This window comes from Dreissena polymorpha, chromosome 1 (genome assembly GCF_020536995.1).
Source record: "Dreissena polymorpha isolate Duluth1 chromosome 1, UMN_Dpol_1.0, whole genome shotgun sequence".
NCBI classification, from domain to species: domain Eukaryota; kingdom Metazoa; phylum Mollusca; class Bivalvia; order Myida; family Dreissenidae; genus Dreissena; species Dreissena polymorpha.
This window is the reverse complement of record NC_068355.1, coordinates 149697584-149711984: the sequence shown is the minus strand read 5'-3', so window position 1 is coordinate 149711984 and position 14401 is coordinate 149697584. Positions and strand designations below refer to the sequence as shown.

Here is a 14401-nt window from a genome sequence, read left to right as displayed (position 1 = left end):
TTTTTCAATATGGAATGGTTCCCCCTACCATTCCCACATTTAACAACGCCTCAACCTAATTTCCAACAATTATATTTTTGTGTTTGTTTTAGCTGTAAAGTAAATTCAGAACAAGCTAATTCGTTGAATTGATATCCCATGCCAAATAAATTTTGTTTATAAATAGGTGCTAATCCCTTGATTTAAGGTATAAGCATACATAATAATTAAGTGTATGGTTATTGTTTTCATACATTGCAATTCTCCTCCTTCATATCTTTACACCCATTAAGTTTTATGGTGAAATCTTGTAGTGATATATCTGAGATATAGCCTTGATAATTTTTATATCATACCAAATCAACAAAGGTCAATAACTCTTAGTTAACAAAATGTAGGGTTATGGTTCTTGTGCATGGCACTTCTTTCCATTGAATTCTTCACACCCATGAAGTTTCATGTTGAATTGTTGTATCATATCTGAAATATAGCCCTGAAAAGTTCCATCATACAAAAACAACAAAGGGCAATCACTCTTTATTTTAAGTAAAGGATTATGGTTCTTAAGCATGAAACTTCTCCTCATTATTATCAACACACCCATGAAGTTTCTTGGTGAAGTCTTGCATGGTATCTGAGATATAGCCCTGAAAAGTTACATCAAATAAAAAAACAAAGGCAATAACTCTTATTTAAGAAAGTGTATGTTACAGTTCTTGTGCATGGTACTTCTCCTTATTGATATATATACAGCTGCGAAGTTTAATGTTCATATCTTACAAAGCTTCTAAGATATGGCCCTAAACAGTTTTGTGACAGACGGTCAGACTGACAGAGTGAAAGGAAGACAACACCAATTCTATATCCCAAAAGCCGGGGATAATTATACAGGACATGTAAAAAACTAAAGCATAGCAATTTATATCTTTATAACTAAATGAATATTGCTTTCAAATATTAACATTATTCTCAAAGCCTGATATTGAAATGAAAACAAGTATTGAAGACATCAAAACTGACCCATGTCAGATATATTTGCCATGGAATTCTACAACACCTAAAATAAACTCCTACTACCTTACAAATATATTTCAAGGGGGGAATGGATGGTAACCCACTGGCAACAGGGAGGTCCCACTGGCAACTGGGATGTCCCACTGGCAACTGGGATGTCCCACTGGCAACTGGGATGTCCCACTGGCAACTGGGAGGTCCCATCGGCAACAGGGAGGTCCCACTGGCAACAGGGAGGTCCCATTGGCAACAGGGATGTCCCACTGGCAACTGGGATGTCCCACTGGCAACTGGGAGGTCCCAGTGGCAACTGGGATGTCTCACCTGCAACTGGGAGGTCCCACTGGCAACTGGGATGTCCCACTGGCAACAGGGATGTCCCACTGGCAACAGGGAGGTCCCACTGGCAACTGGGAGGTCCCATTGGCAACAGGGAGGTCCCACTGGCAACTGGGATGTCCCACTGGCAACTGGGAGGTCTCACTGGCCACTGGGATGTCCCACTGGCAACTGGGAGGTCCCACTGGCAACAGGGAGGTCCCATTGGCAACAGGGAGGTCCCACTGGCAACTGGGATGTCCCACTGGCAACTGGGATGTCTCACTGGCAACTGGGATGTCCCACTGGCAACTGGGAGGTCCCACTGGCAACTGGGAGGTCCCACTGGCAACTGGGAGGTCCCACTGGCGACTGGGATGTCCCACTGGCAACTGGGAGGTCCCACTGGCAACTGGGAGGTCCCATCAGCAACTGGGAGTTCCCATTGGCAACAGGGAGGTCCCATTTGCAACTGGGATGTCCAACTGGCAACTGGGAGGTCCCACTGGCAACTGGGATGTCTCACTGGCAACAGGGAGGTCCCACTGGCAACAGGGAGGTCCCACTGGCAACTGGGATGTCTCACTGGCAACTGGGAGGTCCCATTGGCAACTGGGATGTCCCACTGGCAACTGGGAGGTCCCATTGGCAACAGGGAGGTCCCACTGGCAACAGGGAGGTCCCACTGGCAACTGGGATGTCTCACTGGCAACTGGGAGGTCCCACTGGCAACTGGGATGTCTCACTGGCAACTGGGAGGTCCCACTGGCAACAGGGAGGTCCCACTTGCAACTGGGAGGTCCCACTGGCAACTGGGAGGTCCCATTGGCAACAGGGAGGTCCCACTGGCAACTGGGAGGTCCCACTGGCAACTGGGAGGTCCCATTGGCAACTGGGAGGTCCCATCAGCAACTGGGATGTCTCACTGGCAACTGGGAGGTCCCACTGGCAACTGGGATGTCTCACTGGCAACTGGGAGGTCCCACTGGCAACTGGGATGTCTCACTGGCAACTGGGAGGTCCCACTGGCAACAGGGAGGTCCCACTGGCAACAGGGAGGTCCCACTGGCAACTGGGAGGTCCCACTGGCAACTGGGAGGTCCCATTGGCAACAGGGAGGTCCCACTGGCAACTGGGAGGTCCCACTGGCAACTGGGAGGTCCCATTGGCAACTGGGAGGTCCCATCAGCAACTGGGATGTCCCACTGGCAACAGGGAGGTCCCACTGGCAACTGGGAGGTCCAATTGGCAACAGGGATGTCCAACTGGCAACTGGGAGGTCCCACTGGCAACTGGGATGTCTCACTGGCAACAGGGAGGTCCCACTGGCAACTGGGATGTCTCACTGGCAACTGGGAGGTCCCATCAGCAACTGGGATGTCCCACTGGCAACAGGGAGGTCCCATTGGCAACTGGGAGGTCCAATTGGCAACAGGGAGGTTCCACTGGCAACTGGGATGTCTCACTGGCAACTGGGAGGTCCCACTGGCAACAGGGAGGTCCAATTGGCAACAGGGAGGTTCCACTGGCAACTGGGATGTCCCACTGGCAACTGGGATGTCTCACTGGCAACTGGGAGGTCCCACTGGCAACTGGGATGTCTCACTGGCAACTGGGAGGTCCCACTGGCAACAGGGAGGTCCCATTGGCAACTGGGAGGTCCAATTGGCAACTGGGAGGTCCCACTGGCAACTGGGATGTCCCACTGGCAACTGGGAGGTCCCACTGGCAACAGGGAGGTCCCATTGGCAACTGGGAGGTCCAATTGGCAACAGGGAGGTTCCACTGGCAACTGGGATGTCCCACTGGCAACAGGGAGGTCCCATTGGCAACTGGGAGGTCCAATTGGCAACTGGGATGTCTCACTGGCAACTGGGAGGTCCCACTGGCAACTGGGATGTCTCACTGGCAACTGGGAGGTCCCACTGGCAACAGGGAGGTCCCACTGGCAACTGGGAGGTCCCACTGGCAACTGGGAGGTCCCATTGGCAACAGGGAGGTCCCACTGGCAACTGTGATGTCCCACTGGCAACAGGGAGGTCCCATTGGCAACTGGGAGGTCCAATTGGCAACAGGGAGGTTCCACTGGCAACTGGGATGTCCCACTGGCAACAGGGAGGTCCCATTGGCAACTGGGAGGTCCAATTGGCAACAGGGAGGTTCCACTGGCAACTGGGATGTCCCACTGGCAACTGGGATGTCTCACTGGCAACTGGGAGGTCCCACTGGCAACTGGGATGTCTCACTGGCAACTGGGAGGTCCCACTGGCAACAGGGAGGTCCCACTGGCAACTGGGAGGTCCCACTGGCAACTGGGAGGTCCCATTGGCAACAGGGAGGTCCCACTGGCAACTGGGAGGTCCCACTGGCAACTGGGAGGTCCCATTGGCAACTGGGAGGTCCCATCAGCAACTGGGATGTCCCACTGGCAACAGGGAGGTCCCACTGGCAACTGGGAGGTCCAATTGGCAACAGGGATGTCCAACTGGCAACTGGGAGGTCCCACTGGCAACTGGGATGTCTCACTGGCAACAGGGAGGTCCCACTGGCAACTGGGATGTCTCACTGGCAACTGGGAGGTCCCATCAGCAACTGGGATGTCCCACTGGCAACAGGGAGGTCCCATTGGCAACTGGGAGGTCCAATTGGCAACAGGGAGGTTCCACTGGCAACTGGGATGTCTCACTGGCAACTGGGAGGTCCCACTGGCAACAGGGAGGTCCCACTGGCAACTGGGATGTCTCACTGGCAACTGGGAGGTCCCATTGGCGACTGGGATGTCCCACTGGCAACTGGGAGGTCCCATTGGCAACAGGGAGGTCCCACTGGCAACAGGGAGGTCCCACTGGCAACTGGGATGTCTCACTGGCAACAGGGAGGTCCCACTGGCAACTGGGATGTCTCACTGGCAACTGGGAGGTCCCATCAGCAACTGGGATGTCCCACTGGCAACAGGGAGGTCCCATTGGCAACTGGGAGGTCCAATTGGCAACAGGGAGGTTCCACTGGCAACTGGGATGTCTCACTGGCAACTGGGAGGTCCCACTGGCAACAGGGAGGTCCCACTGGCAACTGGGATGTCTCACTGGCAACTGGGAGGTCCCATTGGCAACTGGGATGTCCCACTGGCAACAGGGAGGTCCCACTGGCAACTGGGAGGTCCAATTGGCAACTGGGAGGTCCACTTGGCAACAGGGAGGTCCCACTGGCAACTGGGAGATCCCACTGGCAACTGGGAGATCCCACTGGCAACAGGGAGTTCCCACTGGCAACAGGGAGGTCCCATTGGCAACTGGGATGTCCCACTGGCAACTGGGATGTCTCACTGGCAACTGGGATGTCTCACTGGCAACTGGGAGTTCCCACTGGTAACAGGGAGGTCCCACTGGCAACTGGGATGTCCCACTGGCAACTGCGAGTTGTTCCCACTGGCAACTGGGAGGTCCCACTGGCAACTGGGAGTTCCCATTGGCAACTGGGAGTTCCCACTGGCAACAGGGAGGTCCCACTGGCAACTGGGATGTCCCACTGGCAACTGGGAGTTCCCACTGGCAACTGGGAGGTCCCACTGGCAACTGGGAGTTCCCATTGGCAACTGGGATGTCCCACTGGCAACTGGGAGGTCCAATTGGCAACAGGGAGTTCCCACTGGCAACTGGGATGTCTCACTGGCAACTGGGATGTCTCACTGGCAACTGGGATGTCCCACTGGCAACTGGGAGGTCCCATTGGCAACTGGGAGGTCCCACTGGCAACTGGGAGTTCCCACTGGCAACTGGGAGTTGTTCCCACTGGCAACTGGGAGGTCCCACTGGCAACTGGGAGTTCCCATTGGCAACTGGGATGTCCCACTGGCAACAGCAAGGTCCCATTGGCAACAGGGAGGTCCCACTGGCAACTGGGAGGTCCCACTGGCAACTGGTATGTCTCACTGGCAACTGGGATGTCCCACTGGCAACTGGGAGTTCCCACTGGCAACTGGAATGTCCCACTGGCAACTGGTATGTCTCACTGGCAACTGGGAGTTCCCATTGGCAACTGGGATGTCCCACTGGCAACAGGGATGTCCCACTGGCAACTGGGAGTTCCCACTGGCAACTGGGATGTCCCACTGGCAACTGGTATGTCTCACTGGCAACTGGGACTTCCCACTGGCAACTGGGATGTCCCACTGTCAACTGGGATGTCCCACTGGCAACTGGGATGTCTCACTGGCAACTGGGAGTTCCCATTGGCAACTGGGATGTCCCACTGGCAACAGGGAGGTCCCATTGGCAACAGGGAGGTCCCACTGGCAACAGGGATGTCCCACTGGCAACTGGGATGTCTCACTGACAACTGGGAGGTCCCACTGGCAACTGAGAGGTCCCACTGGCAACTGGGATGTCCCACTGGCAACAGGGAGGTCTCACTGGCAACTGGGACTTCCCACTGGCAACTGGGATGTCCCACTGTCAACTGGGATGTCCCACTGGCAACTGGGATGTCTCACTGGCAACTGGGAGTTCCCATTGGCAACTGGGATGTCCCACTGGCAACAGGGAGGTCCCATTGGCAACAGGGAGGTCCCACTGGCAACAGGGATGTCCCACTGGCAACTGGGATGTCTCACTGACAACTGGGAGGTCCCACTGGCAACTGAGAGGTCCCACTGGCAACTGAGATGTCCCACTGGCAACTGGGAGTTCCCACTGGCAATAGGGAGGTCCCACTGGCAACAGGGAGGTCCCACTGGCAACTGGGAGTTCCCACTGGCAACTGGGAGGTCCCACTGGCAACTGGGATGTCCCACTGGCAACTGGGAGGTCCCATTGGCAACAGGGAGGTCCCACTGGCAACTTGGATGTCTCACTGGCAACTGGGATGTCTCACTGGCAACTGGGATGTCCCACTGGCAACAGGGAGGTCCCATTGGCAACTGGGAGGTCCCACTGGCAACTGGGATGTCTCACTGGCAACTGGGAGGTCCCACTGGCAACTGGGAGGTCCCACTGGCAACTGGGAGGTCCCACTGGCAACAGGGAGGTCCCACTGGCAACAGGGATGTCCCACTGGCAACTGGGATGTCTCACTGACAACTGGGAGGTCCCACTGGCAACTGAGATGTCCCACTGGCAACTGGGAGTTCCCACTGGCAACAGGGAGGTCCCACTGGCAACTGGGATGTACCACTGGCAACTGGGATGTCCCACTGGCAACTGGGATGTCCCACTGGCAACTGGGATGTCTCACTGGCAACTGGGAGTTCCCATTGGCAACTTGGATGTCCCACTGGCAACAGGGAGGTCCCATTGGCAACAGGGAGGTCCCACTGGCAACAGGGATGTCCCACTGGCAACTGGGATGTCTCACTGGCAACTGGGATGTCCGACTGGCAACTGGGATGTCCCACTGGCAACTGGGAGGTCCCACTGGCAACTGGGATGTCCCACTGGCAACTGGCAGGTCCCACTGGCAACTGGGAGGTCCCACTGGCAACTGGGATGTCCCACTGGCAACTGGGAGGTCCCACTGGCAACTAGGAGGTCCCACTGGCAACTGGGAGGTCCCAGATGTGATCCCCTCTCAGGACAATTTCCAAATAACCAATAACTGGTCTTTCTCAAAAATGAAGAACTCAAAATAATCTTACTTAGCTTTATCGATGGCAACAGAAGTAGCTCTGTATGTGGGTCTGTTGTGAGGGTTGTTAGGAAAGTTGGCCAGCGTCTGAATCCTCATGTTAAAGGCATAGGGCTATATCGGAACACAAATTATGTTATAAAAGATATTTAAAAAAAATGAAAGCTAATAACTAAAATATGTGTGCGTTTTACCATGCACAAAATCTAAAACATACCTGAATTAAATATATAAAGTATGCCAATTGTACTGAAAATATTTGAGAATTTACTTCTTAACATCATCAGCATTGAGTTGTTTTGAACACAGGCACTCTGCATTTGTTGCCCAAAACAATTAAAAACGGGTAACAATATATTCATATCTGAATATTCATATGTTTAACTTTACTTACAATGGGAACTAGTTCTTCGTCATTTTCATCCACTTCTCTTTTCATTTTCCCAACAGGAGACAACTGTGGCATATCATCACTTCTGTGACGCTTTTTTTCACTTGGCAAATCTTCATCGATAACAAGGTTTGATTGGCTTGTTTGAAATGCAGGCCTCTCATTGGACAATGAGACTGGGGGTGTTGCTGGGAAGGTGAAGGGATTCCTGGGAATTTTCTGTGCAATTTTCTCTTGTGTTGGTATAGTTGAACGATTGGAAATAGTAATATTTGGTGGTCCAGCCTGTGTTACTGCTCCTGATGTTAAAGCCCTTGATAACAAAACAGTTTCTACAGTTTGATATGATTTACTGGAAGAGCTCATGGATGGTCTGCTTAGACTTACAAATGAAGATACCACAGGAACATTTTGACTTGAGACATGCATTGACCGACTTTGGGATGGTAAAACAACAGGCATGAACCCAGTAACCTGTACGTTTGAAATCACTGAGGCAGCTGAAGAACTATTGGAAGCAGAGCTAACCCCACCGACAGAGCCTGATGTGGGGCTTACATGCTGTCTAATGGGGACGTGACTTGTACGTGGGTTCACCCCTGTCAGTGACTGCGTGATGAGAGGGTGGCTGTTGGCTGGGTTTTGGATAAGACTGGCATGATCATGTGACCATGGTCTCTGGACTGGATCAGCTGGCGTGATGGGTGACAAACCACCTTGTAAAATCTGGCTTCGGATTTGCTGTTGGGCTTGATTCATGACCTTATTTAAATCAGCAGGTCGGAATTCTTGATTTTGGGCTTTTATCTGTAAAACGTTTTTCTAGTCCATTTGAGTCAATAAAAAAGATAATCCATTTCAAAAAACATTATTACCACTAATTATAATCAAGTCAGTATAAAATAAAGATTAACATCAATAACAAGTAACTTTACCATATTTCATTCACAAATAAAATTTAAATACAGACTTCTGAAAACTTTCGATCTATCACACAATATCAGCACATTTTCAGTTGGTCCCATATTGTTTTTAAAAAAATTAGTGCAACAATTTTTCTGCAAGTATAGAAATAATTTATAATATTGATAAACCCTCTTCATATCCTTCCTTGAAACAATACTCAAACCATGAAACCCACTCTTAAACCATAGACAATTCCCTCCTTGACAAGTTATAAGCTTTTGATCATCAATTATCTTGTGATGAAAACAATATATCCACATTTTTGATTATCCTATCTACCACTGACCTGCTCTTCATGGGGCTTCACTAGGTTGACAGCGTGTGACCTCGGCTTTTCTGGACTCCATCTGGCCCGAGTGTCTTCACCCTGCGGCATATGGGCAGGAGATGGAGTCCTCCGAATAACTGCCACCGGAGGAGGGGTCAGTACACGTTGGTGGGCAGGCAGGGGTTGACCTTGGCTACGAGGCCCTGGGCTGGTCTGAACCACTTGGCCCGCAAGCTTTTGGCTGATGTAGCTCGGCTGAGACACAGCTTGTAAACTTTCCTGGCCTTTGTACTGCTGGAATATTTTCTCATGTGACAAGCCCTCTTTCTGTAGTTTCTGGGCTAATAATGGCAGATGGGACAACAACTGACCTTGACCTTGACTTGGTCGGCTTTGACCTGAAAGTATGCAGTATATATAAAGTAACTTTATACATGGAAAAACAAGATATTACAAAAAAACATTAAATGATAATGATTTATTATTCCACTTAAATAATAATTACAAAAATTCAGCACATAAATGAAAACTCAAAACGATGCCATACATCCAGCTTGTCAACAATTTAATTTAAATTTATGTGTGGTCTGCATGAACGCTCCATTATCACAAAAGGTTAGCCTGATATCAAACTTATGTTAATTATTTTATTGGAAAACTGCAAATCAATAACTCATATCATTGGGCAGAAACTATTTCTTTTTTCATTAACCTTGACCTTACTGGTCCCAAGAAATGTCTGCATATTAGTTACTTATACACACTTTTTCAGCATATTTTTTCCATCCTAACTCAATGCATTGAGCAAAAACTGTTTTTTGCTTATTAGGTTAATAGTGACCCTCACATTAACCTTAATGGCCCCAAAGGAACTCATTGCTTAATGTGAATTTAAGAATCATTCACACCAAATTTTAGTATAAGGCCCCTATCCAAACTCAAGTTACTAACTGGAAATCATATTTCTAATTTAGTACAATTAACCTTTACCTGGACCTAAGCTAACTGGCCCAAAATGTAATTTCAAGTGAGGTCAGCATTTAAGCTACCTACACACACAATGTCAGAGCAATACCTTCAACCAAACTGGAAGTTCTAGAACATAAGCTTTTTTTCTCCTTAAGTGACAGTTAGTGAGTGACCATGACTTTTTAACAACATGCCCAATAACAATCCTAAGGTATGCACGCATGTAAGCTTGCTATATACAAACTTTCATTAAGATTTCAAATTGTTATCTAAAATTATTGACTGGAAACCTGCTCTTAGTAACAGATCTAGACTATACTTTACTGCCCAAGAAGTTAAGTCTTTATGTAAGCTATCTACACACATGATTTCAGTGTAATATCCCCATCCAAACTCGAGCTATTGAGCAAAATTTCTTTCTTTATTTAGTAACAATGGCTTTGACCTTTACCCATAAAGCCCTTAATATAATCCCAACGCAAGCCAGCGATATCCAAAGTTTCATAAAGATTGGTTGATTCAAACTAAATTTATTGACACGCCCATCTGCCATACCTGATATAATAACCAGAATTTTCAACTTTGTTGATAACCTGGTTAATGATCAATTATTCATTTAAGTAAATTATTGTTAGCTCTTTACTAAAGCAAAACATATTTAGCAACACAATACCTTGAGCAGTAAACTGTGTAACAATCTGAGTGGGGGGATTAGTTGAAATAGACTCTACATAGATGGGCCTTGAAGGAGACAGGCTTTTCTTTGGGGGCAAGGTTGTAGGGGTCCTAGAAGGAGAGAGACTACTCTTTGGCGAGACAACAGATCCTGAGCCTGGAAGGGACGTGATGATCCTGATTGGGGACATTCCACGGATAGAGGCGTTCATGTTTGGACGTACAGAGCCCCTTATTTCAGGGCCAACTGGACCCATGTTGGGGTGTGGAGAGCGGAGAATGGTTGACAAGATGTTCATAGTTGGGGTCCATCCCGTGGAAACAGCAACCACAGGGCGAACATTTCCAGCTCTGGCTGGAGAAATTGATCTTCTTTCTGCAACATATAGATTTATCAATCATTATTTTTGTGATAAAACTTAGTGTACTTCTTTCTATTTGTTCTGTGTATTGATAAATCATACCTGTTAAAGCCAACCAAAAAAAAAATCGCAAATTGACAAACGCATTTCTAAATTACCTTCAGTTAAGACAATCAAATAAAATTAGGCTAATAGTGAATTACATGTATGCAACTGGTCCAGTTGGTAGTACTAGTTGTTATTGTAGTAAAATTTAATGTTAAGATAGTGGAAACAGATGTAGGGAAACATCATTTGGCATCAATAAAAGCCCCTACTATACAAAGTAATGATCACAAATAACTGCACATGGTTATAAACTTAAAACTATTTATTCTAAATAATGTTTTCGGTTTAAAAACTCATTGGTCACAGACTCAAAGTCATGCTCTTAAATAAACATGAAAAGTCCAGTTAATCAAAACCGTTTAGTGTTAAAATGTCACCATTTTGGGAATGGGGCCAGGTCTCTTTGCATTGTGTAAAATCTCGTTGTTTTAACTAAAATTGGTACATGTATATTAGAGTTGCTGATTTTTTTTACAAACAAATACTTTCAAATTAAGAATACAGGTGATTTCAATATTATATTACTAAGGTTCACCTTACAGAGCTGGAATTGAGATAAATTAAATGTCCAGGCTAATTTGAAAAAATCTGAAAACCTTCAACTGGGAATTTGAAGTCCCATTTAGAAAAATATATAATAGGAAATGAATCCCCCTAATTCACCAAAATTTGAACAAAAAATGTCTGTCTCACCATTAGAACCAACGAGTACCAAACATTGTAAATATTTGACAAAAAAAGTTTCAATTTCACAAAACAAGATTGTACATATTACCTTGTTGTTTCCGATCCATACTATCACACAGTCGTACAATACTGTATATTTTCAGTCTAACCAATCTGAAAAAAAAATCTTTTTTTTCAACAAAACAATTTAACAAATAAAAATACACAAAATGCCCCATTCCATCACTAGAATATGAAATATAAGACTAAAAACTCACTAAAATTAACCACATACTCTTATATTAACAAAAATTATGCCCTTATATTGTGTTCTACATTAATAAGATTTTTGGCTTTGTTCAAGAACAAGTCTAACAACTTTACTCAGTTTAGTGATAAATGAACAGTTATTTATTGAAATCATATTTGATTTATTAAACTTCATTCCAGAGCGTAAACAAATAAATTAATTGTTTCTCTACTTAAAATGATAAGTATTACAATCATGCATGAAGGTTACATGTGCGTGGGCCATTATGAAGAGGTATTTTGCTTTTTAATTAAATTCATGTATAATAATTATTTTGTTCTGTCATTTATGTCTAGTACCATGCTAGTATTGACTACTAGGAAATATTATCTTAGTCAATACTTTTTCAGCAGCTGTATTTTCAGTTCTTGTTGTTGCATTATTGAGAAACATTTTAAATTGGATTGTTTTTTGTTTTCATTAAATTGTCTTGTTAACAAGAGCACCGCATAACGGGTGCCACGCTCGGCTGCGGGTGCAGTTTTGAATAAATGAAAGCTTGTCAGAATTTTTTATTTTTTTTAGAGGTAACAGTGACCTTGACCTTTGACCTAGTGACCCAAAAATGGGTGTGGCATGTAGAACTCATCAAGGTGCAGCTACATACATGTATGAAGTATCAAAGTTGTAGGTTGAAGCACTTTGATTTTAGAGCCAATGTTCAAAACCTTGTCAAAATGTTTTAGCACGCCGCGGACGGCGGATGACACAACGACGGACACAACGAGCTGGCTATAACAATACCTCGGGTTTTCTCCAAAAACAGCCGAGCTAAAAAAGAAAAGATAATCTCTAGTAAGTATGACTATATTGTTTGCTATAACAATTGCCATTAGCTTTTCAAAAATCAATTACTTTTAAATTATGATAAATTCCATAATAAATATTGATACTTTAAGCAATTTTGAGGGGAATTAATATTGTCTTTTTTACAAGCAGTAATTTGAGAGATTTTGCTACCAACATGAGTGTATTCCATAAGATTTTGCAAAAAGGATGGGCAAACTGTAAATAATAAGGACTAGGCAGTCTAAAAAGGTATGGGGCCTGAAAAACACTCTTTTATAAGCTTTGTACATTTTAACTAACTTAACTTACTGGTAGATAAACAAGACTATTGCCAAACAATATAGTCCTCTACCGGCTCCACCACTGTCAGAAATTCCACCATTGTTAATTTTTTTTATTTGTTGCCATAGCAACCAGAATTTTTGACATAGGAAGTAATTGAAAGACGTGCATAATGTCCATATTGCCATCTATCAATGTTGAAAGTTTCATTAAAAAATATTAAGAACTTTTAAAGTTATCGCAGGATCCAGAAAACCACCATTTTCAGCAGTATTTCTAGTCTATTTGTTGCCATAGCAACCAGAATGAAATGAGGTGCATAATGTCCATATTGCCATCTATCAATGTTTCAAGTTTCATGAAAAAATATTAAGAACTTTTAAAGTTATTGCATGATCCAGAAAAGTGTGACTGACAGACAGACAGAGCGCAAACCATAAGTCCCCTCCGGTGAAACTGGTAGGGGACAATAATATGTCAAATTATATATGACTCAATTTTCAGACATACAATTTTTTGTCAATAATAAATATTTCTCAATTTTTGGACAAAATGCTTTGTTAAAAGAAATCTGCGAGGGTCGTACAATCTGACGGACAAATGCATAAAGGCAGTGAACAACTATTTTGATAATTATTTGATAAAACAGGGGTGTCAATTTACCAAAATCTAAAATCCTGAAAATCATCCTAGAATTTGGGGACCAGAGTCAAAAGAGTTTTAATGATTCATAAAATTATGTTTCCTTTGTAAACAATATGCCAAAGGTCAATAATTTTTGTTTAAGAGTGACATTTTGTGACAAGAATGCTTAAAATAACCAAAACAATCCTCTGATTTATATTAATATCAAAAGTTTTCCTTGAGGGCTTAAATCCTGAATTCAGGAATAATCCTGAAAATTGACACCTCTGTAAAATAAGCATCCAATTGGGACAGGGATTACTAACAAAACATGTGTATATCAAGTCACATATTTTCACGATGTGCACACACGGACTGTTCCATGTATCATTATCTTAGAATAATTAAAAAGTAAAAGAGTTTACCTTTTCAGCGATTTATTTTGCCCAATTGGGAAAAGTACCTGTATCAGCCCAATTTGGAAAATTGTGAACGAAAAAACCTGCACTTGGGAAAATTTGCGTCATAAAGTTTTCATATTGGGAAATTGGTTGTTTTCGCTCCCAAATAATTAAAAATTAATAACTAAAAGTTGTAAAGTTGTCAATATTATATTTACTTAGGTTCAAGCCATAGAACTGCATAGGGTAAAATGTTTCACTTTCTTTAAAATAAAATATATATTTATATATTTATTGTTTATTTTTTGTAGAAACCTTCAATTGGGATTTTTTTTACAGCAATTGGGACATTTGCAGTTTTTTCCTCATTTGGACAGTACCGTTTTCCGGTACTGTAGTCAGGGATTTCAATAGACGCAGAATCCTGCGTTTTGACGCGAGCAAATTAAAAATGATTTGTTTTTGACGCAACCCTTTTTTGTGCCGTGCGTCATTTTGTCGCATCGTAAATTTGACCTGTGCGTCAGTCAGTTAACATTTCCAGTTACGTGGTAATAAATCCCGCTGTGCTCCTATTAAATTGAAATTAATGTTTCAGTATATTTAAAACTCAGTTTATAATCGAGTGAATACCCCGGGCGTTGTTTATCTTATCTC

At 44.8% G+C, this 14401-nt stretch overlaps 1 protein-coding gene across 1 annotated transcript in view; it reads right to left on the bottom strand.

Annotated features, from left to right (window-relative positions):
- LOC127855305 (uncharacterized) overlaps positions 1–14401 on the bottom strand; it is a 36790-nt gene that overhangs the window by 15330 nt on the left and 7059 nt on the right. Inside the window, exons 2-6 of the mRNA XM_052390766.1 lie at positions 11448–11512; positions 10201–10578; positions 8577–8956; positions 7328–8131; positions 6944–7047 (exon numbers count right to left, since the gene is read on the bottom strand). Of these exons, the coding sequence (XP_052246726.1) occupies positions 6944–7047; positions 7328–8131; positions 8577–8956; positions 10201–10578; positions 11448–11512 (1731 nt within the window). The remainder of the gene's footprint in view (positions 1–6943; positions 7048–7327; positions 8132–8576; positions 8957–10200; positions 10579–11447; positions 11513–14401) is intronic.